Source organism: Zonotrichia leucophrys, chromosome 5 (genome assembly GCF_028769735.1).
Source record: "Zonotrichia leucophrys gambelii isolate GWCS_2022_RI chromosome 5, RI_Zleu_2.0, whole genome shotgun sequence".
Lineage (NCBI taxonomy): Eukaryota > Metazoa > Chordata > Aves > Passeriformes > Passerellidae > Zonotrichia > Zonotrichia leucophrys.
Genome location: NC_088175.1, coordinates 51,177,759 through 51,205,080, shown reverse-complemented (window position 1 = coordinate 51,205,080; position 27,322 = coordinate 51,177,759). Strand labels below are relative to the sequence as shown.

Here is a 27,322-nt window from a genome sequence, read left to right as displayed (position 1 = left end):
TGCTTCACAAGTTGATTCAAGGCACTGTGACTTTCTAGCAATGCTCCTGCAGGATTCTTCCCTTTGTTTTGTCTAAGAGAAGGAAAATGTATGGCTGATTCCCATTTAATTAGGCCTCATCTGCTAAACAGTTCTGTCACTATTTACGTAGGAGTAGTCCCCACTGAAGGCAGGTCCTGCAGCTGTATACTTCATCTGGTAACAATGTGATTCCAAGATAAACAGACTTGGAACAAGAGATGTACATTGCCTTATATGTATGAACTACCTGCATGCCGCCAATGCTGTGCCGTGTCATTCTGGCAAATGCTAGCAGCTATTCTGTTTCAACAGCCTGGAAACAGACCACCTGATTATTAGTTTGAAATAATGGGCTAAGCTCTACTCACTGCTCCAGCTTTTACTGAAGTGTATGACTTGTCAGGTGAGTAACTTTGAGTCACTTGTGCCCCTCTATGGTATTAAGGAAAAAAGCCCTCCACACCAACTCAGATCCAGTGATTTTTTATGGCTGGGTCTCCCATGGCCTGGGGATAAGGTCTTCAAGAGAAAAAATAAAAAACCAAGAAAACGTAGCTGGAAACAAGACACAGGGAAAGGAAATGCCTTGAAACTCAACAGGCATTTAGGTTTAATTCTAGTCATCCCCTTTCTAATGCCCTTCTTGCAGGAATCCCTGACAGAGGATTGACTGGTGCATTGACTGGTGTCTCCACTTCAGCTCTGGCCCAGCAGAATGTCCTGGGCTGTTCTCTCACCTGTGAGTGCCACTACAAGGAAAGAACTCTGATTGTTTCATACTGCCTCCTCCTACTCATCTTCTCCCAGGCAACTCCCATTCTCCATATTGCACCCCCTATTACCCTACCAATGACCTTTTGTTTTTCTATAGACTTTTGTACCACTCCCTTGATTGCAGTCCCGTTTATTTCATTGATTACACTGACACTATCTAAAGCAAACCCTTCAGCAAACACATGCTTAATTTGGTCTATTGAGAATGAGATGTGATGTGTGTGTTATCAGTTGTCACCTATCCCCAGGGAGGTGGGTGGAGTCCTGTCCTTCAGCAGGAATACTGACCAGGAGCTCTCCTAGTTAGCTGTCCAAAGAAGTGACTTTGCTTGTGGCTCTGTCCCACGTGGTACCCCCAGCAAACACAAGTTCTCCCTGCCTCATCACTGGTGGTAACCCCATCAGTCTCCTGTAGAAAATGCATCTGCACAGGGCTGAAATGACACCAGGCTACTTCCTGCTCTGGACCTCAGGGGGAAGCTTTGTGGAAGGATTTTTGTGTTGTAAATTTAATGTTATTACATCAATATGGTACTACGATCCCCCAAAGGTTTCTCCTGGGCATCTCTTAACAACTGAGACCTTCATCAGAAAATGAGGATACCTAGAAGTAAGTGAAATGAGGAGTGGAGGAAGAACAGCACTGCAAAGTACTTTCTTACAAGTGCTACAAAGGGAATTGCTTTCTCAATCAAAGACTATGTTTCTTGAGCTCTAAAATAAGTATGTAGAAATGATAACTTTGTGAAGTTCTCTCTATAAAACACTGAGGACTCCACAGGGTCAGAAACCTTTAAGATTTAGATATGTGTTTATGTAGTCAAAACATGAATTGTGCAACTTACTACCCAAAGCAGATACTACCAAATTATTTTATTCCCCTGAGGAAGAGGCAGGAGCAAATTGCTTGGAAGAATGTGGGAGAAAGCTGAACTCATTGCAGTCTTACCACTTGTTGAAACACTTAGGTTTGGGGGTTTTTTCCAACTTTAATGCCACTTAAAACTGGTGTTCCTGACCAGTATTAACACTCACTATGAGTACTGCCAACTGTTGGGGGAAAACTTCAGCTTCCTGCCTGGGGCTCAGCCCTTGAGGAGGTGTCTCGAGTGACACCGGGTGTCAGCGGCAGGGTGATGTGCCGGGTGCAGGGTTACACCAGCAGCAGCAGGCTCTGCCTGCACATGGCACACGGGCAGGGTGTGATGCACTGAGGGGCTGCCGTGCCTCTCCTCAGGGCAGCTTTGCTGGATGCCACTTTGACTTTTCTTCTAACACCTTGTGCCCAGGACAGCCGAGGCAGGAAAGTACCAGCTGTACCAGTCTTAGGGCAGCATCTGCTGGTTATTGCATGGATCAACATAGATGGTTGTCATGGAAGAGGCTGCTTGCTTTGGCTCCCAGGCGGAGGTACCTGGGGCTGGGGGGCGGGAGGAACGGGCTCTTGGGAGAGAAATGACCCGTCAGTGTAATTCCAGCACTCAGTCAGGAGAGAACGGGAGCAGACGAGGAGCTCCTCGGTCTTGGTCTCTTTTTTTCCTTATGAGAGGCAGCGCCCATAAACTTTGGCAAGTCCAGGTTCAGTTGATTGCAATTCGCCTTGGAAGCGCAGGAACCCTCCCCACCACTTCCCACAGCCCTTCCCGCACCGCTCCCGCGGGGCTCTCGGAGCCGGGGAGGCGGGGCAGCCGCTGGGAATAAACCCCAGATGCCAAGACAAGATGGGGACAGGGACTCGTGAGCCTGGGCAGGAGTGACCCTGGGGCTCGGCCGCCTCTCTCGGGGAAAGGGGCTGCAGTGGCGCCCAGGTGTGCGGGCGTTCTCGCAGCGCAAGCAGACCGGAATTGGCTTGGCCAGAGAAATCACGGGCGGAGCCGGGGCGCTGCTGGGGGGGAAGGGGGGAGAGCAAAGGCAGGAGCCGGGGATGATGCGCTGCCCTCCCCTCCCGAGCTGTGCCTCGGCAGCGGCAGGGACTCGGAGCCGGCCGGCCGAGCATCCCGCCCCCGGGATGCGCCTCCCGGCGAGGGCGGAGGGAGGAGGGGGAGGAGAGGCGTGCGGGAAGTTGCAGCTCGGGAAAGGCAGGGGTTTCGGAAAGGAACTCGTCTTGGCAACTGTGCCACGCTCCTCTTGTGGCAGGACCTAGTATGCAACAAGTCCCTGGAGCACTTCCCGTGAGAGCGCGGTGAACGTGCCACTCAAACGAACAAACGAGCAAACAGCCCCCCAAACGCCGACTTACCTGTCCCGAGCGTAAATCCGCAGAGCCGGCTGGCCGTGCGCGGCCCCGGGAGGTGGAAGGAGGGCGGTGGGAGTCAGGGCTCGCTGCGCAGTGCGCCCGGCCGGCCAGGACTGCGCTCGGGAACTTGGTGTCCCGCTCCGGTTTCCTGGGAGGCGGCTGCGATCACGTTTTATACTGTATTGGTTGGTAACCCCTCTCATTCATTAAGATCACGTAAGAACTCGGAGGGAAACGTGACTCTGAGCTAAGGCGTTTGCGTAAATCTATAGGTTTTTAAAACTCCCTGCCAGTTGCTTTCTGTCTTCTGTAGGCACCAAGGTGGTGGAGAGTTTAAGCTTGCGGATATTGCAAAGGGTTATTAGATTCATAAGTCACACCAAGTGGTGGGCGATCCACTGAGCAAAGCAGAAGTTCTCACATGATGACTTCAAACAAGACACATTACCTTCCAGCATCTGTTGGAGAGACTGGATTTTAAACCACTTCTGTCTCCAGGACAGCAAAGAAACAATGGTGAGTACCTACAAAAAAAGAGCTTATTTTTAATACCCGGAGAGAGAGGAACAAAACAACTACACCAAAAGAGCTCGAGATGCTGCTTAACGACAGGATCTGATATCACGGGCTCGGCTTTCTAGTACTTAATACGCCAAAGAGCGTAACCCGCGGAGGCCGGCAGAATTGTGCTTTAGACGGTGTAACTTTAATTGCGGCGCTCTTTGATTTAGGGCTGCGATGTAAACGGCGCGTCTGAGCCACAAACTTGCAGCTTGCGGCGGCCGGGCGCTCTGCCGCCCGTCCCTCGGCGGGCACCGGGGGGGCCGGGGGCTCGGGGCTGCCCCGGAGGGGGCGGGGAGCGGCGCGGGGAGGCGGCGGCACCGGCGGCGGCACCGGCAGCACCCTGGACAGCGGCGGCGGGGCCGGCTCCGCAGTGCTCCGCGACCCGGCGGGCGCCGGGTGCCGGCTGCCCTCCCCCGCCGAGCCCCGGTGCTGCTTCCACTCCCCTCTCCTCCCCTCCCTCCCCGCCCGCCGCCCTCTCGCCCCAGCTGGAGCTGGGCGAAGTTGAATTCCTAGCGGTGCGGACTGGAATAGGAACAAGAGAGGAGGGATATAAAAAAAAAAAAAAAAAAAAAAAAAAAAAGAGTCTTGCAAGCTCCGGGGGTTGGTTTGACGGTGTCAACTTTGGGAAATGCCAGTATTTATCTCCGCGATCTAGCCACTGCTCGTGGTGTTAGCTGTAACCAAGGTAAGCACAGGGGGGATACCCCCGGGGGCCCCTCTGGCTCCTGCCTCTCCCTCTCTGTGGTGCGGGGATGGGTGCCTGCTCTTCGCCTAGTTTTGTTACCTTGCTGGCTGCTTGGTGTGTGAGGGCTAGAGGAGGAAGGAAGGAAAAGCTGGATGAGATTTAACTACGAGTTAACTTAAGTTGCGCCTGATTTAACCTGGGAATCTCGTCTCTGTGTGTGTGCATGCTTTCGGCAGAGATGCAACCAAAAGAAGCAGATGCGACGGATTTTTTTTTTCCCTGGCTAAGGATGCAAGTTGATTTTGCATAGCTAAAGAGATGCAGCTGAGCTCTAGCTGGCACTGTGCAGGACTGATCTTTCACAGATAAAGGGACGCAGCTGATCTTTACCTACACGGAGATTAGCTGACCCCTCCGTGTACGCAACCTACGGCTCGAAGGGAGAGCCGTGCATGTATTGCTGATGATCCAATATCCGCATCTACTTTGCTATAATTAATGGTGTGTGTGCGTGTGTGTGTGTGCGCCCGTTTGGCAAGGCTGAAACCCAAACGCAGCCCCCCCAACTGGAGATCATTCGGATAAGCTTTCTGCTCATCTCCCTCCCTATCTCTAGTGCCTCCCCCCACCCCTCCCCGCGCTTCCGATTCTTCCTACGTAGAAATGTAGCTAATAATATTTAGTCTCCGGGCTAAAAATAAGCTCTGGAAAGTCAGCAGTTTGGCGGAGCCGCGGCGGCGGCAGCAGCGCTCGCAGGTAGACAGGCTCAGGGGGTCTCGGGCTCCGCACGGAGCCTGAGCATCGCCCCCATCCCCGCTCCGCCGGGGGAGCAGAGCCCGCCCGGAGCCCCGCCGTGCCCGCTCGGCGCACACCGCCCGGGGAATCCCGGCCGCGGGGAGCCCCCTCCCTGCGAGCCCCCCGGGCCCTCCCTGCGGCAGCGCCCCGCGCCGGCCCCGCTGCGGAGCGAGGGCGGATCCCGGCCCCGCCGCCCCCGCCTCCCGCCGGGCTCCCTCCCGCTCGGCTCGCACGTAGCGCCGCCGGGCAGGGAAGCCCCCGGCAGGCGGGAGGGAAGGCAGGAAGGAGGGAAGGATGGATGGATGGAGGCCGGCCCGCCGCGGGGAGGGGGCGGCGTCCCCGGCGCGCAGCAGGGCGGAGACGCCGCGCAGGCACCGCGCCCGCCGGGCCGGGCCGGGCCGCCCCCGCCGGCGTCCCCCGGGTCCCCCCGCCCTCCCCAGCGCGGTTGCCACAGCGACCGCCTCCCCCCGGGAGCTCCGTGCTGCGGAAGCGGGGCGCGGTGCCCAGGGATGGGATGGGATGGGACGGGGGCGCCGGGGATGCCGCCCCTCCGCCGCCCCCTCCGCCCCGCGGCCCCGGCCCCTGGACGGCGGCACCGGAGCCGCACCGGGCACGGCGCAGCCAAAATGCCAAAATGGAGGTGGCGCAGGACGGGGCTCGCTCCGGAGAAAGTCGGGCATCTGCCGCCTGTGCTGCGGCCGTGTCCGCCCCGGGCTCCCGCCGGTAACGGGGAGCAGCCGCTCGCCTGCCCGGGAGATGCGCTACCGGCGGCCTTGGCTTAGCGCCGTCCCCCTTTACACCCGCCGGGCCGGCCGGAGGAGGGAGCGGCAGCATCCCTCCGTGGATTTTTCCATTTCCACCTGGAGAACTCGCGTTTGCTGGGGATACCTGTCAGGGTGCCATAGGAGGCAGCTCTAAAGGCGAGGAGAGAGGAGCCAGGTCTCGGCAGCATCCTTCGGCAGGAGGCTGGGTGACACTCAAGCACTCATGATTTGCAGTATTGGTCTCATTAAATTCATAATGAAACGTCCTCTGACCTTTTTTTACTTAGGGAAAAGTAATGTGGTAGAGCCAATATTTCAACACATCCACTCTGAACTAGAGGTTGATGAGCCCTACTAAAAATCTACCCACTTCCCAAAATAATTTTTTTTCTGTTATCTAGGAGGTTGTCAAGGAGCTTCTAGTTATATGAATTTTCCACTCCATGCATAATTTTGTGTATCTTCCTGTATTTTAAGTTTGCATCCATTACTTTCTTGCCAGCTCTTAAAAAACTCCAGCATTTCCCTTTCTGCCTCTGTTGCCATGTTTCTCTGGAATTCTAATCATTCTCTGCAGAGAGGCCTGGGATGGACGGCTGCTAACAAATGACAAGGGCCGGTTTTGGTCCCATCCTGGTGACTCATACCTTCATCTGCAAGTAGCTTTATTGATTTCAGTATCTCCTGTTTCTCCAGGAGCTGTCACTGCTTTGGTGGTGGTTCATCACCACCTTTCATCTCTTACAGTTACGGTACTGTAAAATGGCCAATGTCCTTGGACTATGTCTTCCTCGTCCAAAGTTTTGGTGTGGCAGTCTTTTTTTGCCTTTTTTAAAGGTTTTCTTTTACCTGGTACCACAAGTGTTGGCTTCAGTGGTTTGGTGTCTGTCAGGTGTCTGTGCTCAGCACAAGATGGTTTCTATAATATATGGTGTTTGACACAGGCCTTGTCTCTATGCAAGTTTGCCATTCTCAGCAGCTCACCATTTGGATAACCTTTTGATTTTTAGGATTGCTCAACAATTTCCTGTTTCAAATGGTCTGATATTTCTCACTATTTATTTTTAGTGGCCAGCATTCACAGGCATGTATGCCAGTGGATTAATGTCTAGCATTTCATTAATCTGAGGTGGCTGGGTGCATACATTTGGCTTTGTACAGAGAGTCCTTTTTTTTTTTTCCCTTTTCTTTATCACATTAATGCTGTTGAGCTCTTAGAAATGCACTAAGAAAATGCAGACTGGCTGCCAATCAGTAACCATAAGTTGCTTCCTAAATACAGTGGCATATGGTTGCCCTGCCATGAGAAATTCTGGAAAGGTGGATAAATCCCGAGGGACAGATTTTCCTCGGAGCTGTAAGTCTTACCATGAATCATTGTAGTAAATCACCACTAAGCACTTGAAGATGTAGCTGCTAAAGTTTTTATTTTTTTTAATCAGCTACGCAAACAAAGAGAGCATCCCTAAGATTTCAGGAGAACTAGTTCATTCCTCTGGCAAAAAATAGTAACGTCAAGTGCAGTAAACAGCATCTGCAAGAAACAGTACCTATCAAAGTTGTTGAAAATCAGTAGATTCCCCAGACCTCGGAAATGAGACAGGTAATGCAAGGTAAAAGATGTCTGAAAAGACACTTTCACGGCTCCCTCCCCTTTGAGCTAACATTAGACTGGGGCTAAGAAACTGGGGCTAGCAAAAGCAGGCTTGTCAAAGTGGTCCTTAAAATGGATTTGATGGCTTTTGGGGCATGGAGAGCTAGAAAGGAAGAGTGTAGAAGTGCAGGGCTGGTTTTGTAATGCTCGTTTTCATTTGTGGTCAGCAAGTCCAGCTCACAATAAGGACTGCAGAAGATGGGCAGATGAAATGTCAATGAAAAGGTAATAATTGTACGCCTGGAAGTAAGATTTTGGAACAAGTGTGGGTATCCCATGTTTCTCTCATGTTTGGTTTTCCAAATATTTTTACCCTTCCTTTCTGCATCTCTCCCACCACATTGCTGGGAGTAGTGAAGTGTCCTGGCAGGGGGATGTCAGGGAGCATCCTGTGGCCCCCAGGGCACGTGATGGACAGGGTCACTGGCAAGCTGCTTGCCACCTTTGGTGAATTCCTACACCCACGTGCCAGCAGCAAGGTGTAGGGTAGGGCACAGGCTTCTCCCATGAACTGAAAATATCTCTGAGACATACTTCTGCAAAATGATAGTCAGGAAAACATACCGACTGACATGGAGTTCATATAACAACTGCCCACCCATTTCATTATTTCACAAATGTGTGATTCTTGCTTGTGAGCTGTCACCATTAACATTTCCATCTGTCTCAATATTGCTTCTATTCTTAGTTGCTTTGTGATAGATGTAGGTGTATGAAAAAGATTTTCCCTCCCTCCTTGTGTCGTGAAGTAAAATAAGTGAAAGCCACATATATGTATCCACACATTTTCATGCAGGCAGCCAGAAATAGAGGCACTTTCATGGCACTCCCATTACTAGATGTAGAGGGGAAGTAAGAAGCACATGCCTGTGGCCTCTTGGTGCTGCTGGAACAGGCACCATAATGGGAAAAAACATAAATAAGTCAAAATCTAGCTGCAAAAGAACAATGTTGCTTTGATCTCCTTTTGAATATGCAGTTGGAGAGACCTATTTTCCCAACCATGTAAGTATGGGAATAATTTTACTTATCATGTAATCCTAATTGGTCTTTTCCTGAGGCAATCTCAAAGGGAAAATAGCTGTGACATGCTTTGGTGTTGAAAGGATCAGGTCCTCAGCTGTGTAGGTATTTCTAAACTTAGACCTTTGAAGCTGCTCATTGCTTGGACAAACAGAAAACTCTCTGCAATGTAGGCACAACCTGCTCTTCTCAGCATGTCTGTGCCAGGAGTGGCATCGGTGGCAATGACCAGACATGGCACAGGAGTCTCCAGCAGAAGCACATCTGCTTCCAGCCACGTTATCCCTGCTGGCATTTGAGCTTCATGGTTCTCATGCAGAGTGCAAATTTACAGTCCCCTGATGGAAGAAGTCTCTGAAGTGGCTGGTGGGTGTGAGGCATCTTCACCCTGGCACGGGTGCTTCCAGAGGGAAGGGATGTGGTCCCAGCTGGGCTGTGGGGCCTGAGGCAGAGCCTGGGGGCCAGGGCAGTGCCCCAGAGCCAGCTGTGCTGTCACTGAGGGGTTCCCCACAGGCACAGGCTGCTCTGTTGGCGCTTGTGGGGAGCACTGGAGCAGGGACTGCAGTGGGCCAAGCTCTTGCCATGAGTGGCCAAGTGTACACTTTCTGTTCCCCCTGCTTTTGCATAGTGTGGCCTGTCTTGTTTTTGTTTTTTTTTTCCTTCCCAAAATAGCACACAAACCCCCAATTTAACAAGCATAAACCATGCACTCTGGCCTCCAATTTATTTTGACATTTGGCAAGAATGATTTTGCAACGTGTTCATTAAGTCATAACATTTTTGCTACTTTCCCATTCCAGCTCCTTATTGACTGTAGCACATGTGAAAATAACGAAGTTATTTATTCTCCAAATGGACAGTAGACCCCAAAACTCCCAAGAAATTGCATTGTTTATGGATGCAATGTATGCAGAGACTTTTAAGGGCCTAGGTCTTCCCTGACTGTAAGAAAAATGGTTCATTTCTGAAAGGGGTGAAGAGGGGTTTATCATCCACTAAAATGTTAAAAGGATTGTTCAGTTAAGGAGGTCTCATCAGACCAGTTGTTTCTTCTTTGTTAAACAGAGCCTTTGTGGGATTTGGGAATAATGCAGTAAAAAGTTATGGTAGTAGATAATTAGATGGACCAGCTAAAAGCAATATGAAAGGGGGCTGGTAGCACAAGGATTACAGAAGGTGTGTGGGCATTTTGACATCCAGAAAACATTATAGATCTGGTCTCAGTTACCTCAGTCTCATGATGATAATTAAGAAATGTGGGTGTAGAAAAGATCTTTGCACGGTTTGGTTGGATTATTGCTGCAGTTCAGAACACAATTGACAGAGACACCCACATTGGACATGATTGCCCTTTGATGAGGCAGATACTGACTTTTTAAAGCTGACACAGTTAAAATTATGTCCAAAGTTTATGGGGCCAAAAGCTTCTCACTAGACTACATTATTATAACAAATGGTAAGCTGCAAATGGGTGAGGCATGCTGAGGTGGAAGAGACCCTGGCAGTGGGAAGGCTTCAGGATAAACTTTTCTCTCATCTGTTTGGCAAGAGTAGAAGTGGCACATAGGCAGTGTCTGTGAAAGGGGGCTGCCTTTCTCTGTGTGTGTTTGTGCTCCCCAGAGGCACACAGCAGGGAGGAGCAGCCAGGTTGGTTCCTTGGATGAGCCACAGCAAAGCCAAGCTCCTGTGCAGCTCGTGTGCTGCGTGGCAGGTCCTCCCAGCCCCTCCACCTCCATTTGTCCAGCAGCCATGCAGAGGTGGGACCAAGCTCCCCCCTGAGCACTGAGTGAGGGGAAATATGCCACCAATTTAAACCAGAGCAAAACCCAACCACAAAGCTCACAACCTTTTATCTGAAGGATATGTTTTTAAGAAACATTTGAGAATGGGAAGAGAACGATGGAGGCTGTTTAGATGGTTACTGCTCAAGTTAAGGCATAGCAGTACAGCTTCACATGCTACCTCTTGTAGTGTATTATTCTAATATTAGAGCCACTAAACCTGTACAGCCATGGAAATGTCAAAATATTGACGTCAGCCCTGATCCTGCATTCAGGTTTCTTTATCCTTTTACGTGTTTCACCCCTTGAAACAGCAGCAGGAGGAGGAGGTTGTATGGTGGCCCGCAAGCAGTTCTGCATCTGTCACTTAGCTCCCATTCAGATTTCCTCTCAGGAATCAGAAAAGGCCACACATTGTCAAAGCAGACAGAGCTGGGAAAATATTTGACATTTCAAAATTAATTTTTTTTTCCAGTATTTTTTCAGCACAAACTGAGTTCTCTATTGTTTAACAGAGTATTCAAAGAGGCTTTCAGTACTTCTGTCTAAAGCTATCCTCAATAATCTGACAATGACATTTGATAAAATATTCAGATTCAAAGCCAAACAATATCATGAAAAGACAATGGATTTAATGGATTTCAGGTAAACAGGTGGCTACCAAAGGAAAGGAAAAAAAAAAAGGCAGCTGTTTTCTGATAGCAAATACCTTTTGAAACCCAACCAACTCTACTGAGAATGAGATGAAGCAAGAGACATGAGCAGAGGTCAAGAGGCTGGAGCTACTCATGTGTTGGTTTGCTCTGTAAAATACATGTTCACTCACACCTGCCAAAAGTCTCTAAAACCATCTGAGAGAGTATTTGGCTGAATTTTGTGAACAGATAGCTGATAATATAGTATTGACCAAGAAAACAGAAAGATTTAGCAGTTTTTAAATGAGGCTAAATTCTAGGTTTGAAATTTTCCAGTGGATGCTGATACACCTCAAATGTCTTTTGCTACTGTACCAATCCCTTGCTGTAGCCTGAAGTGTGATAGCCTTTACTATATTGCTAAAAACTTATTGCATGAGAGGGAAAAAAACCTACTGTGTCTATTGGTCATCCACAGAGAAGGAATTTTACAGTATTTTCCATATTAATGCCTTTTTGTGCCCCAAATTTGGTTTGTTTACTGAGATATTTTAAGTGCTTGCAGCACGCTCATCACTGATCACTGTTTTTGAACACTTTTTAAAAGTGGCATGAATAACCTGTGTCACAGGTTTTGTTCTCATCCTCTTCTGAGGGAACAAGTACTTCATTCTAGGATTTTTCCCTAGTTTTAGTTTTTGAGGGGTTTAGTTGCTGTGCATAAGTCTTTCACTAAGACCTTTGTGGTAGCAGGAGGTAAAGTTTAATCCTAGTTTCACCTCTTTTCTTTCTGTGTTTGCTCCTGCACCAGTCACTCTATCCACAGGCTATTCCCCAGGCAGATCTGATTCTCTGGCCCTTCCTGCCCACCACCTGTTGTTTTCCTCTCCCAAATCCTTCACCTGGACTCAGTCAGCTGTCCAGCCATGCTCATAGCTTTTCGCACCTCTTTTTCTGAGCTCTTTTAAAGACACAAATGTCTCTGACTTCAGAAGAGCTTTTAATTCCCAGTCCACTGCCTTTGGCACCTAATAGTTATTTTTATCATCTACTTTCCCATCAAAGTATTTCTGCAGCAGTCCCTTAAGAAAATTCTGCTGGCTCCCAAATTTTAAGGAAGCCAAAACATCTGACAAGAAGGCTAAGTCCCTAAGAAAAAAAAAAACCTAGGAAGTTCATTTGGAGTGGCCAGAATTTCCTATTCATTTTCGGTAGGGACAAAGAGGGAAGAAATTCAGACTGATGTGAGGCCTTCAGGCCAGGAGAAAGGATGCAGAGTGCAAATTCAGTCTCCTGATGGAGAAAGTCTCTGAAATGGCTGATGGGTGTGATGCATCCCATGATGGACCTTTCCAAATTATTTTCTTTGGATGCATCAGCCTGCCCAAGAGCAGCAGGGCAGGACCAAAGCTGTGTTCCTGCTCAGCTCCTGAGTCTCCAGAGACCCTGGCAGCTGCCTGGGGCTCTCACTGGCCTCAGATCCTTCCTGCAGGGCTCCTGGCACTCCCATGGGGCTCTGCCAGAGAGGAGGTGTGGGAAAGGCAAGCAGAAGTGGTGGAAAGTGCTGGAGTCCTGGCTGGAGCCCTCCCACACTGGGGGAGCAGTGCTTGGATGGAAAAGGAACAGCACTGAGTCTTGCCTGGCGTGGAAGAGCACAGGGTGAAGGCCCTTCCCTTTCCTTTGCCTTCCCAACAGGCAATCCGGCAATCCCTCAGCCATCTGCAAGTGTCCTGCCCCCTCTACTTGAAGCCTTGCTGGGGGAAGGTGCCCACCACCCTCCCAGTCCATGCTTTTCGTGGGGTGTTAGGAAAGATGAGTGGTCAGTTAAAAATCCATCAGCTAAACGTAGATGAAGGTCCACCAGCAGTTAGTCAGACCATGAGAATGGGTATTTCATCTGCTTGTCTTTCATTTGTGTCAGCACTCAGGCTGAGCCCTTTTTCCTGCGTCTCTGTAAGCCCATCAGTTCATGGAATTAACATTAATTTATGGAATTAATGTTCCTTTTCTGCCAGGGTGAGGGTCTGGCAAAAGCACAGCAAACCCCAACTGCAAAGTGAACTGTGGTATCAGCTACATGCTTCCCCAGCTCTGGTAGCTGATGAAATTTTCTGGCAGCAAATGGGGTCTAAATCAAGAAACTAATCAGAAATAAGCCTGAAAATTGTACTGGCTCTTATTTACTTTCTTTTATCTTGATACAACTTCTTAAAAGAATATTTTTAACAGATCCTTTAAACATTTGTAGTAAGAGGCAATAGACAAAATGTCATAATTTCCATATGAAGGAGTGCAATTCCTATATAAAAAAGGCATTTTATCCTAATATGGTCTCAGAGTCTAAGTAACGTATTCTGTCACAAGAACTTTTGCATCAAAACAATTTTTCTGTTTCATATCCAAGAAGAAATGTTGAATATTTAAATTCCACATTCTTTTTGATCTTAATTCCCTTCACAGAAGAGCTCTTTAGGTCTCATCAATGTGCTCTAGGTGCAATATCTGAGTATATTTTTCATATTACGGGATCTAACCCAAATTAAGAAACCAAAGGGGAAGGAGCTATACATGCCTGGAAGGGAAAATGATTCTGCTTGGAGCACATAGCAGGGGAAAGCATCAAACTGAAACATAACAAAAGTCTAAAATAAGGGGTTTAATGCCTTGGTGCAAAGTCCTTGCTGAAAACCTAGCATTTGGCTCCCTTCTGATTTAAAAACTTTGCATTCCTGCTGACTTCAGTGGTGTTTATGTTCAAATAAGTAAAGGCACCATGAGGCCATATAGTACAACTGCAATTTACAATAAATTATAGCAGATTAAACAGCCAGCTAATGAAATACAAAGAGGTGTTTAAAACACTCCCTTGTAAGCATTTACCTTCCAGATGTATCAACTATGTGAAAAATAAACATTGTCCAGAAAATAAACATATATTATGTTGTTTATGAGTTTATACTCTAATGGCACAAGTCCTGAACCACCAAGGCCCCACTAAATGTCTCGCCAAAGCCAGGGGTAAATTTTACTTGGGTATTCTTTGAGTCTTTGATATCCAACAGGGCCTTAAATACTAAAAATACAGGGCCTTTGAGCATCAGAATGCAGGATTGCTTCAGATTATATTCAAATGAGATTTGTGGTGGTGGCCCTGTCTCCACTGCTGGGTGTGCCCACCCCTCAAAAGCCATCCTGACCTTGGGCAGGCTGGGCAGAGAAATCAATGTGTTTCCCCATTTGAGAAATGGTGTGGAATGTGAGGAAAGTTATTTTAAAATAGCTTAAAATTTGTATTGATTTTGTGGGTCGATATTTCAGGATTTGTGAATTCCCAAGTAGCCATACATCCACCTGGGCTTTGTTCCCCTCTCTCTGCATCTGGAAATGATGGTCTGAGCACATCACATGCTGTAAAGAGAGAACCAGCCATGCATCCAACTACTCCCATGCTGTGCCAGTGAACAGGAAAATTGTGTTTTAATAGTAGTACCAAAACTCCAGCTGTACTGGCACTATTTAAAGCAATTCTGCCATGCAAGTCAGTGAAACAATTTCACCTGGCCAGTGCAGAGTTAATAAGAGCCCCTGTGCAATTCCTGCTCCTTGGAGCTGGGTGCTGCAGTGGGAGGACAGAGGAAGTGAGGACTGCACCTTCTTTGTTGCCTTTTTTGTGTTTTAGCATGCCCCGAGGAGTGGGGGAGCAGCACCCCTCTGCCATGGATGAGCAGACCATTCCTTTCACTTGGACAAATGAGAATTCCTGGACAGACACATTGATCTCCAGAGGGGAATGCAACACACAACGTGCTCCCAGCCATTAAATTACCTAAGGAATAACAATCCCAAGTATTCAACATGCAGAAATTACACCACACAAATGGAATGTTTCAGTCAAGGGAAACTTTTGCTTTAATGTGACTAATTCAGCACTTGTTTCTTGAGCCACAAGTCACAGTGACTGGAGGAGGAGAACCTAATGAGGTCTGAGCTTCATTTTGAGGACTCTCTTTAATGCCTGTTGCTGCATTGATAATTTTAGTTTGCAATTAACAAAAATATCTATTGTTTTGCAGATATTTCTCTCTTTAATGCTTTAGGTGGTTAACATAGAAAATGTAACATGGAAAATGTTTTGAACTCTTATGTTTTGTTTCTTAGGTGAAATAGCCCAATAAGCTATTTAAAGAAAAAATATCCTGAATTTATTTTTAAACACATCAGCTTGTTTAAAGCATTGGTGTGGCTGTGCTTTGAAAAAGGATGGAGCCAAAGTACCTTAACCCCTTCGGAAAGAGGAAGACAACCATCTAAGTGCAGCATAAAATATGTTAATCTGAAAGTCCTGAAGGGCAAGAGAGCCAGCAGAACTATTTAATGTTTACACATGCTTTGCATTCCCAAGGATTTCTGTGTACCCAAGGAGGATCCCTCCTGCCAGCCCCTGGCAGAGTGGGACCCCGTGGGTGGTGGGCACCTCGGGACAGCCCCTGGCCCTGGTGCCAAGCTCCACCTGCACCTTCCCTCCCCTCCCCAGCTGCTTGCAGATCCCTTATCGTCCATCACCCTCGGGCAGTATCGCTGAGCTGCTGCACCTGGCCAAGGCAGAGCATGATGCCAGAGGAGATCTTTGTGGCTTCAATAGGAATAAGCTGCAAAAGGGCATTTGTAAGGCTGTGGACCTGGGATTTTGGGGCTTGCTTAATTTTAGCACACACTCAAAATAAGCTCTCCAAAGTTATGCACTGAGCAAGGTTTGCTAAGGCATAAACCTGCTCTGATAAGATGCCTGGCTAAGTTTATAAAGCCCTTGGAATCTGATCCCTTTAAATATTAAAAATAATCCACTATATTGCATCTAACTGAAACCCACTGAATACTTAGGGGAAAGGAGAGAAGAGTCAATCCCAACACCTTTCACCCACAAGTGCAGCACCAGTTTTCTGATCTCCTTTAATCCTAGAGCTCCAATGGCCTGATTCGTCACAGGAGTGCATCTGTAGCCATCTAACCTTTCCACACCTGGCTCAGGTTACCACCATCCCAAGGAATCACACACAACCTCTTTGGGGAAGAGGGGATTTTCTTCTCCCTTCCCATGTCTGCTGCTCCCTCAGAGTGTGCATTTTTGTTGTTCTTGTCCCATGCCCTCTTTTCTGTCTGCTGGGCTGGAGCCTTGGCTGGGCTGTTGGCAGGAGGCTCAGGCACTGCACGCCAGACACCTGGTACACTGATACTCCTGGGCACAGCCCAGACACTTTCCTCTTTGCTCAGGTAGTGGGTGTTTAATGCCTCCAAAACAACAGCAGTAAGGCAGAGACACCCAGGAGATGAATTGCCAGCTTTAGTGAATGTCAGAGCATCAGGAAATGACAAACCAAACTTTTAATGTTTCTGCGGGGTTGGATTCATTCTCTCCTTACTTTTTTTTTTTTCTTGTTCTCACTTTTTGTTTTTCTGTGCCATCATCCTTAATAGCTGGCCTGCACTCCAGAGTGTGGGGCAAGCCTGGCCATGGGAGAGGTGTCAGAAGGAAGGGTGAGTTACCTCCTGGCTTCCCTCAGCTCTTCACGTGGGCTTTAGGGGTCCCTCTGTCCCAGCAGAGCATGGAGATCATGCAAAACCCCAAAAGAAAAGCCCAGAGGTTCGGATGGGGAGGGTTTGGGGTGTGTGTGCACGTCACTGCAGGTGGTATTGCCACATATCACACGTTCTATTTCCACAACACTTCATGTCAGAGCAGAGACAGCTACATGAGCAGTGGCGAGGAACAAACCCGGACCTGGCGTGCTCACCAAACAAGTATGTTCATGAGCAGCTTAATAGATGGATGTGTGATAGACACATGCATTTCCTTGTTTGCAAAAGGCTAATCTGCACCTACCACAGAACTCTGTCAGAGAAATGGTTTCATGCACATAAATTGTGCTGAAATCCCTGATTAGAAGGCATGGGACAAGATTCAGGGTACAGATCCTGCCATGGGATGGGAAGCTGGCATACCTTTAGCAGACATGAGAAGAAAACAATTATTTTAATTGTTGGTTAGAGTTTTAAAATCACTTTTGCTGTAGCTGCAGGGTGACAATTCTGAGCTATTAAGTGGTATTTTCTCCAGGAAAAATGTTGTGGTTTTGGTGCCTGCGATTCAAAGAGTAGCTTTTCCTGCTTTATCGTGTGTACATGCAGCCACCAAACCAAGTCTAAGATCTTTGGGTTTGTATTCCCATCCTTGCTGTTTCACTTAATACTTTCCCTGCTAAAATGAGGCCTCTCAAGAGCTGCTGTTCACTGAAGGTGAAATTATGCTTGAAATTAAGAGCAGCTACCCTGCACTACTTAAGGCACTGTAAGGGTCTGTTCTGGTCAGCCAGCAAGCTGCTTGCAGAGCAGAACAGCAGCAGCTCTGTGGGCTGAACCAGTGTAAACCTTGGGCTGGTGAGACCCAAGAGCCAGCAGCTCCAGGGCATTGACACAACACTGAGGGCTGGCAGGGGCTGTGCCCACAGCTTGGCCAACCCCTGAATGCAAGGGGAAGTCACCCCCACCATCTTTGTCTCTTCATCTCTCAGTCAAAGCCTCTAAAATACAAAGATTTTACAAAGTTACACAGAATTTGGCTTTGGTCCTCAAAGATGCTGAAGTTTTTCCAGGGCACTGATGTTGGTGTGGGGCACTAGGGGCTCTCTTGTGTGTGCTGCAGCCACTGAATCATTGCAGAGCAGCATCATGGCCCTGTCATCCTACAAATGCACCATGTCTGCAACCCTGGCTGTGTATATAACTTGTGTATATAATCCGCTGCAATTCTTAGCATTGCTGGAGTGAGAAAAGTTTATTTCCATGAATTTTCCATCTCTTTAATGTGAAAAAAATAGCAAATAAAGGTAACTAGGAAACATGAATAAACATAATCAAATATAAAATGCTTGTAATGATAGAAGGAATTACTTCAGCCAATTAAAATTTTAAACAGAAGAAAACCCTGTAGCATCCAAAACCCGAGTACATCAATAGCATTGTCCTTTTTGTAATCAGGATTAGTTTATATTTCCTGACAGCCAAGTGAGAAGAATTCCAAATTACAGCTTCTTGACCTTTTTCTCATTCAAAAACAGGCCAAGATCCTACGTGAATAAAATGGGGAGTGTAAAGACAGTCTGGGGGAAGGGAGACTCAATCATCCACTGCCTTTTGTCTAATTATGTACCTTTTATGAATGTTACTCTTTTCAAATATTGACTTTTTTATTGCTTCTCCTACAATTGCAATGGGGGAATTTAAGAGCCCCACAAACTACTTTATCATATAATTAGTTTATCAGTAAATTTGGACCTCATACATCAATCACTATAATGCATAAACCTCCACTGAGACAGAAACCAGGTGTGCGTGCTTCTGCTTCCTTCGTTATAGTATCTACAGCATCATTAGTGCCTATGCTACAGTTTAAATTGAATTCAGCAAAAAGCAATGGTCTTACTCTCCTGTAAGCAATATTACTTCAGGGATAAATCAACATTTTATTGATTGACAACTCATACTCTTTTCCTGCTGCTCTTTGGAAAATGGCAAAGTAGGATTTGTGTATGCAAAAAATTATTTTAATTAGTCAAGAATAGAAAAAACACTTGGTTCCACAGTGAATGCTTAAAGTGGGCATACTAAGAGGCTTGATACACTGAACTATCTGAAACCATCAGAATAGGATCTGCCTGCCCTTTTCATCCCCATGCAATTGTGGTGTGACTTTATTTCCAAGAGCCTCTTACATGTGACATCTGTACAATCCAAATGGGAGAAACAACAAGAGAGAACTCCTTTTGGGTCTACCCAGAAAACATCAGGATGCCTGACCTTTGCATCCTATGTATCCCACAAATCCCAAAGGGGATGGTTCATGTAACCTCCAAATTTATAGTGCATTTTATGGACTAAGGAGTGGAGCTCCAACCAGAGCAGTGTCTCCATGTCCCCAGGACTATCAGTTGCTTCACAAACTAATACCTTGAAGACACAATTTTTGGGAGTTCATTCATAAAAATTCTCTTGGAAGTCAGGGTCTGATTTAACAATATGGAACCCAGATTGCATGTGCAGTAAAAATCCAAACAAGTCATTATTTACGCTATTTTTCATTTTCTGAGTAATCAAGCACTGGCTGGTAATAATGCTCCAAGGGCTGATTACACCAGCAAGAAACAGCAGCTCCTCTGACCACACCTCTTCCCTGGGAAAATCTCTACACTGATGCAAAAGGCAACACCTTTGTAGCAGAGAAAAGTGGGAATTTCATGGTTGCATGGAATTAATGGTCCTCATGTTCTCAGCAGAGCTGAGCTGAAGGCACTTCCCACAGAGTGAGCACTTGTCAGGCTGTCGGTAACATGCTTCCTTTCCAAAATTAAAAAAAAAAAATCTGATTGCAAGCAGATTTTTTTCAGAATATATCCCTTCTCCTTCACACCTGAGAAAAAGCCAGCAGTGTTTCTAAAGCATGATATTTGCTGCTGCTCATCTGCATGCCTGGTGTCCTAGCAGAAGAGCCTTTCCTTCAGGAATAACAAGTGTGCAGTGTATTACATTACAGCTGATTAAAGTAGCCTCTCTTGCTGCTGTTTAACTTGTCTGCTAGATCATCCAAATACTTGCACTCACCACCTTATAAACACGGAATATTGGAACTATGCTGTTCTGTGGCTGTGCAAAAGGGCTGCTGAAAGCAGGCTGCCTTGGTGAAATCAGGTACCCACACTAACACAGTCACACCTGGAAAGTTAAACGGTGCTGCGGAGCAAAGGCTAAAACAGAAAAATAAAATGCACACGTTAACTTTGCAGATTCCAGGTACAACCACGGGTTTGAAACGCCTCTGGAAGATCCACACGGCATTGTTGTTGGGAGTTGTAAGCTTATACTGGGGAAAGGAGTGGTTGATGTATCCCCAGTGGCAGAATTTGAATAACACAGAAATAGCAGAGCAGGACTTGGCCTGAAGAGCTACCTGGATTAGTGACTATCCATCACCCAGCAAGGGCTGGACGTGATTCCTCAGGCCCAGGCTGTTAGTGAAGGCTTTGAAAATGCCTCCTTTCTCACAAATTAGATAGATTTGGACTGGAAAACACTGAGACAAAAAGAGGTAGAACTGTCTTCACGCTCGCTGACATTTTTAGTTCAAACACGCGAAACCAAACCCCCAAGTGCAAGAAGGATGGTGATGTGGTAGTCAAGCATGATTTTTTTTTAAGTTCTTAAAGCTGCAAAGGTTATTAACCACCAGGAATCTTTCCTTTAATATATATTAAAAGCTGATTTATATGGAAGGCCTTAGGTGTACTCGAATTTCAAACACCTGGGTTATTTTCTTTACTTTACTGATAAATGCAGGTGTTTCATAGCAAAAGCACACAGGCAGTCAGACTGTCTGAGGGCAGCAATGAGTTGCACACATTTCTCCTAGGATAAATAAATTTTCACAAGTGTGTGGAGTGAATGGCCCCTTGGCATTAATTGCAAATTAGATGGCAGTCAGGGTTTGAGGCGTGGAAAAATACGTTGTTTGAACCAGTTCGTGAAAGAGTTGTGCTAGCTTCTCCTGAAAATCAGCTGTTTTCAATTTTGCCTGTGAGGGAAGAGGAAAGGGAAGAGGCGAGGCTGCCGGAGCCCATGCCAGGCAGGGGGTGAAGCCGGCTCCTCTCGCACGGCACGGCTCGGCTCGGCTCGCTCCAGCCGGCGGCACACGCGTGCGCTCCCGCTGGCCGCGGCCAGCCCAGCCCAGCGCGGAGCGTGCCATCCCTCTGTCTTTACCGAGATCAAATGGAGCCGGTCAATCAGGGGATACCATTATTGCCTCCGCCATTCAATTTCCACTATCAATAATTCACTGTGCTCGCTGCACGCGCGGGAGGAGGAGGAGGAGATGGCCAAACAGATTTTTGTCAGGGGGTACAGGATGCTCCCCGCGGGCGGGCGGGCAGCCGGGCAGAGACGAGCCGAGCCGCCCGTTCCGCCCGGCACCCCCGGGCTCCGCGCTCGGCCCCGGCTCCGCCGGCGGGCGCTGGTGCGACGGGCGGCCCCGCTGTCGGTGCCGGTGCCGGTCCCATCCCGGTGCCGGGCTGGGCAGAGCTGCCTCGGGACCGCCGGGACTGAGCTCCCGCTGGGCGCCTGCAGAAAGTCACCGATGTAACGTTACCTGGGGCGCTCATTAATAAGCAATGCCTGTTATTATCTTGATTGCATTCTTAATAGGCGGACTACGGAGAGGTCAGCGCGGGAGCGATATTTAAATGGATTGGGCTTGCTTAATACCCGGCGGAGTAAACCAATATCCCGCCGCGGGCGGACCGGCACCCCCCCCGCCCCGCTCCCCGCTCGGGAAGCGCCGGGGGAGCGGAGCGGAGCGGGGCCGGGCGGGCGGGGCGGGGGCGGTGGCGGGGCCGGGAGGCGGTGCGGAGACTCGGAGCGGGGCAGCGCGGTGCCTACGGCCGCCGCAGCCGTCGGCCGGGGGCGAAGCCGCTCGGCGAGGAGAAGGCGGCGGGGCTGGGCCGGGAGGCTCCGGCGGAGCGGCGGGAGTGTGGGATCCGGCCGCGCTGCCCTCCCGCCCCTCATAAAGCTTTGATGAGACACTTGAGACGCCGCCTGTGTTGTCGAGGCGGCGGGAGGCGGTCGGTGGGACTGGGCGCCCGGGAGAGGATGTGACTTCCCGGAGGGGACCCGGACAGGCTTTGTGTGGACGACAAGGTACGCGGCGCCCCGCCGGGAAACTTAAGGGGCCGGGGGCGGGGGTGCGGGCGGCCGCGGAGCCGGGCGGGCGCCGGCCGGCGAGAGGCGTCGGGGAGCGGTAAGGGCGGGCGAGGGCCGGCGCGCCCCGCGCCCCTTTGTTCCCGCACCTGTCGGTGCTGCCGGTGCCCGGCGGGGCTTTTGCCGGGGCGGGCGGGAGCGGGAGCGCGGTGCCGGCGGCGCGGGGCCGGCGGAGCGCGGGGCCCGGCGGCGCTTCCCCGACGGCGGCGGGCGCCCGGCGCGGGGCGCGGCGGGGCCCCTCGGGCGGCGGAGCGCGCCCCCTGGCGGCGGGCGCGCGGCGGGGCGGCGGCCCGGCCTCCTCCCTCCGAGCGCGGCGGCGGCGGGGCCCGGCCGTGACGGGGCAGCGGCGGGGCCGGGGGGCGGCAGCGGCGAGGCCGGGGGGAGACAGCGGCGGGGCTGTGACGGGGGAGCGGCGAGGCCCGGCCGTGGGGCGGCAGCAGCGGCGGCGGGGCGCGGCTGCGGGGCCCGGCCGCGGGGCGGGCGGCGCGGAGCAGCCGGGGTGCGGGGAGGGCCCGGCGCCGTCAGGGAGGGGCGCGATGCACTTGTTGAAGCTGGACCGTCGCTGGAATGCGAAGCATGCCCGGCACCGTCTCCCGGAGCCGGTACCGCGGGTGCCCGCTCCTCCGGCCGTCCCGGTGCAGCACCGCGGGCAGCCCCGGGCAAGGCAGGGCCGCGCACGGAGCGGCCCGAGGTGTCGGGGCTCGGCAAGGAGCAGCGACTGGCCTCGACCCACCGGCTGTGGATTCGTATCGGGCTCAGACACGCCCGCACCCAGGAAAAAACCCTGGGCTTAAATGGTAAATTTGTTCGGAAGAGGTTTAGTTAATACTTTGGGAACCTTGGGCTGTCCCATAGATTTATTCTTTTTTCCCTCTAGGATTAAAAGCGTGAGGTGTCACAGCTGTGGGCCACGCTTGCTTTGCTTGGTTGTTTTTAAGAGGTGCTGTTGGTGTTTTGGTTTGTACATTCCAGTTAAGATCTGTCCTTTTCCTCTCAGTTTATTGTAGTTTGCTCTTCTGAGGTTATGCAAGATCAATAGTCATTACTTATTTATGTTTCTAGTAACACAGTTCTAATGAATGCAAAGAATCTATCCTGGCAATACATTTTTCTTCAGCCAGTATTTCTGTAATCTTTAATTCATGGTGATAAATAGATAAAATGAATTTCCTTGGTTGTCTATAGATACGAGCAAAGGGCTGGATAATGAGCCGCCTGCTTGTGGGCAGGAGGAACTTTCACAGCACCAAGTTTTTAATGGCTTTTTGGTCTCAAAAGTGAGGACTTTGCTCTGTTAACACGAGTGGCTGTCCTAAGTAAGAAGATCATCATCTTGCCTGCTCTTTTGTGTTGGGTAGCGTGTTTGTGTCAGTCGTGGGCTCTGCTTACAAAGCTGGCTGCTGCCTGCCAGCCCTCAGGTGAGAGCTGCAGGGTTGGTGCGGGGATGGAAGGACGTCAGCAGAGGGGATGCTCTTGGCGTCAGGCTCGCTGCGGATCCCGTAGTTTGGCGTGTGAGAGGAGGCAGCAGCTGCCGGGGGATGCTGCGGCTTCCTGTGAGCAGAGTTCCAGGGCACTGCCTGTGTAAACAGAGCCGGGGAAGGGAGAAGACAGGCGGTGATGTTCTGCAGGAATGAGTGCCGTCCCTCACCTGGGTCTCAGAGCAAAGCAGCGCCTCTGCTTCAACTCGAACATATCTATTTTCTGCTGTAGTACTACCACTAATGTTCAGCTTCACTGAACCTTGTCTGGGAAAACCCATTTGTAAGCAGTGTGCCTTCTGTTCGTGCGGCAAGTGCTCTCTGCTTTCCGGAACTGCAGGGTAGATCCTGTTGTTATGTGGCTGTGAAATCAGGGTAAACCAGGTCAGAAAGATGAAGAGCATTTCATCTGAATAAATCCAGATATAATGGTGGAGGAAGATGGGAAAGGACTTTTGTCTTGGACAGAGCAGGACTAAACTGAAAAAAATTGTAACTTCAAGCTGTTAAGCAGCAAGGCATTATGTTGTAACAGTAGTGCTCGGGAAGTACTGCAATATGCTGGGATACTACAGAATGTAGTGCACAGATGCGAAGGTTTTTAAAGGCTCGTTAATATGTGAAAAAATATAGGGGAAAATAAGGTTCTGTGCTTTTGCTTAAAAGCTTTGTATACATGATAGTGCTGAGCTGAAAGTGGCTGCACTTAAAAAGTCCTTGCTGTAGCTGAAGCATTTGTGCAACTCTTACTCTGCTGTTGCTGTAAGGAAAACACAGAAGCTGCACATTTTGCTCAGATAAGAATTCTTTCAGGGAATGCATGTATAAAAGCAGGTCACAAGAATCTTGGAATAAGGAGACCCTCTCAACCCTGCTATGGGTAAGCACTGCATGAAAAGGAGAAACAAGTCACTCCAGTGAGTGACTTGTGCAATAAGTATGGTCCTATTAAAAAAAAAAAAAAGGTATTTATCATACCTGCCTTCCTGGTTTGTATAAAAGGCTGAAAAGTTCTTCTAAGAATGTGCCCCGTGCCTACACTAGAAATCTCACATGAGGCATTGTGTGAATTGTTGGAGGCTCCACTAGAGAAGGATATGTGCTTTTAATAGGTTAATTGCCAACTTGTCTTGACCTGTTTTCGAGCGTGTGTTGTGAGCACTTGGTTTCTTCTAAATAGCTGAAATGCTGCTTAATTGGGAAACTCTCAATCATTTCTTAAATCAGTTCATACACTGGCATTCTTGGTAATCCTTAGTTGTAAACCCCCTTTAAAAGGAAGCTTTTAAAGGCACTGAAGCTAAGCTGGTTTTGTGTGTTGCTGAAGTGAACTGTTAACCAACAACCCACTGCCTTCAGTTCCAGCAGGGAAGGCTCTGTGGCAGCCCTTGGGTGCTGTGATAGCCCATTAGGAAGCAGCACTGGGTGAGCTGCCTGGTCCCTGAGTTGGGCTGGGGCTGGTAGGCTGTGGCCCTGTCTGTCAGCTCACAAATCTTACCTACTTTGTTTCCTTATCCATCTACCATCTGCTCTTACCTTTGGCTGCAGGCTCTTTGAGACAGAGGTAGTCTCACCTGTCTGCTCTTTCTGGTACCCAGCAAGAGCTCACCAATGCTCTTGTAATACAAACAATAAATAACAGATTTTGCTGTGCAACTCTGCCGTGGCACCTTAAACTTGCATGTTACCAGGTGCTGAGCAGTTCAGGGAGGAACACTGTTGGCAGGAGTTGTCCATGTGGAACAGGGCAAACAGTCTATGTGTGAAGTGTAGGGTGAGCCTCAGCCTTTTCATCTTCCCAGCATTCAGGAGCTCACAGCCAGGCAGCTGTGGACTCGTGGAGTTCAACTGCTACACTCAACAACAACAGTGAGCACAGAACTGTCTGGAGTACTGGAAATGCTGTGGGCATGACTGACCAGGCAACAGTCATACCAAAAATTTTAAAAAGCCAACCTCATCTCAGGTGCAATGCCTGCCCTTTATAACCAGTGAACAGAGGTTGGCTGGGCTGGTACTGCCTGATGTGATTGTAATTCTTGGTGACACTGGTACCAGGGGTACTGCAATATCCCCTTACAGCATCATTTAGGCACCATGAATAGATCCAGCTGTCTAAAGACGAGTACCAAGCACAACCAGAGGAAGCAAAAGGAAACTTCATTTAGTGATTTTTCATGCCCTGCTGACAACTGCCATAAGGCTGTAGCAGTTGTATACTTTCCTTGGTAAGAATATTGTATTTTTCAGAGAAGTCATTTTCTGAAACCAGTTAATTAGGACAGTTATTTCTGGCCATGGCATTTGTAGAGAACAGAAGGCACGATTGTTCTTATATTTGTTTCTCTGAGTCCTTTGATCGACTAGAAGCTCTCAATGCTTTACGCTATAAATTACCTCAATCCTTTGGCAGTTCAGTTCTTTTCTTGTGTACTTGGTTAGGAAAATGCAGAAATCCTTGTGACTCAGCTACAGACTACTATAAATTATGAAGAAATGGGGGAGGGGGTCACATTTCACGTTGGGAAAGGCAATTCTAGGAGGATGGAAGGATACTGGTTGCTAAATTTGAGATAAGCATCTTACAGTATCTCAAAATCTGAGCAGCTGCTGCCACCTAGAGATGCATGAACCACACAGGGTGCTCGGGCTGCCTCTGGCAAGGGAGCCTGCACCTTAATAATCCCAGCCCTTGCTCCACAGTATAGATTTAGTGCATGACTGCAGACTTTTTTAGCCCTGTAGTTGATGATTACCTGTGAATCCTGTTCCAGTGATGCAGGTAACTTAAGTTTTGTTCAGTCTTCCTTGTGTGGCTTAGGTAGGTAAGCAAAGAAGCATCACTTTCAGTAAAGCATTTCCTGATTTAATTTAGACTGCACCTAAAGAAGTATTTGCAAATCAAATTTATAAGGGTTCAGTGCAGCTGCTGCTGAGGCTCCATAGCTTTTGTAAAGCTTACACCAGTAATATGCAGTGTAGAATTAGGATTTAAGGATTTGAGTTCATTTGAAGGTTGGTTTGTTCCCTATCCCATCTTTGAAGTCTACTTGTTGGGGACTGGAATAGCTAAAAAGTGATTTCCCCAAATGTATGACCTCAGCAGCCTTTAGACTGCTTTCACTAGATTGAGAATTTTCTCAATCTAAAAGTTAAGTATCAAAGTTAAGTTGAATATGTAGCTATTTATTACTATCTCAAATCTAACGACATGGAATACACTAGTATCTGCTCCTTGTTTTTTTGTTTTGTACATCAAACTGCTATAGCAGTTTTTTCCTCTGCATTTGAGAGAAAAGCACTGTTCCCTACTTAATTTGTTTCCTGATTACAGAGGGAAACAATGAGCCTTTTTTACCCCCTGAACTCCTAATCTCATGTTCAGTTATTTCTGACTCTTAGAGACACAGTATGTTTTGGAGCTTTTCTAACTGCTAGCTCTCAGCTATCAAATGCCTTCTGAAATAAGCAAACCAACATAATTAAACCTGGAGCTGATAAAATCATTAATTGCATGTACTGTGTTACTTCCCAGGTGATAGTTTTTTACATTTCTTAAGATATTTGAAGTCTGTCAGTGGGTTTGGGGTAAGAGCTTAATTCAAAACTTCTGAGGGAACAGAATTCCCCTGTGGGAAACAGTGATGCAGGGATATTTGCCACAAGTCAGGAGGCAACTGCAAACTGCTTATCCCATATCAGGGTGCATGAGAGTTGTAAGAGCAAACTGGAGTTTGAAAAACTGTTCTTGGCTCACTGGAGTTCCACATCAGCCTCAGCCTTTCCGGTGTGTGCACTGAGTTACAAGTAGGCTTTGCATGAATGCAGGAGGAATCTGAAAAAAAAATGGAACTAGGCAAAACCTTGAGCAAAATGCTGTTCTATGCTGTTTATTAATTCAGCATGTAAAAGACTCAACCCAGAATCCTTTACTATATATCTTTTAAAAATTAGTTAAGCTTAATCTGGTGTGCATATTGTGCCTTATCTAATGTGATCTAAACCCTGGGTTTTTTTTAAACTGCTCCTGGAGAAATGCTGTTTCATCTTGACCAAGAAATTAAAGGTTCTGATCTCTGGATTCCTTAGTCATTCACTTTTTAAGCTTGGTG

General features: G+C 48.4%; 1 protein-coding gene across 5 annotated transcripts in view; it reads left to right on the top strand.

Annotated features, from left to right (window-relative positions):
- The first annotated feature begins 3,342 nt into the window (after nucleotides 1-3,342).
- The window catches only part of BDNF (brain derived neurotrophic factor), a 37,054-nt gene continuing 13,074 nt past the window's right edge, over nucleotides 3,343-27,322 (top strand). The window contains exon 1 of one of the 5 annotated variants that reach the window (XM_064715543.1): nucleotides 3,343-3,547. In XM_064715543.1, the coding sequence (XP_064571613.1) occupies nucleotides 3,545-3,547 (3 nt within the window). In that variant the 5' untranslated portion in view covers nucleotides 3,343-3,544. Of the gene's footprint in view, nucleotides 3,548-4,141; nucleotides 4,281-21,401; nucleotides 21,673-22,342; nucleotides 22,530-24,073; nucleotides 24,091-27,322 lie in introns of those variants that run through there. The other 4 variants (XM_064715548.1, XM_064715545.1, XM_064715544.1 and 1 more) reach the window with 4 other exon arrangements.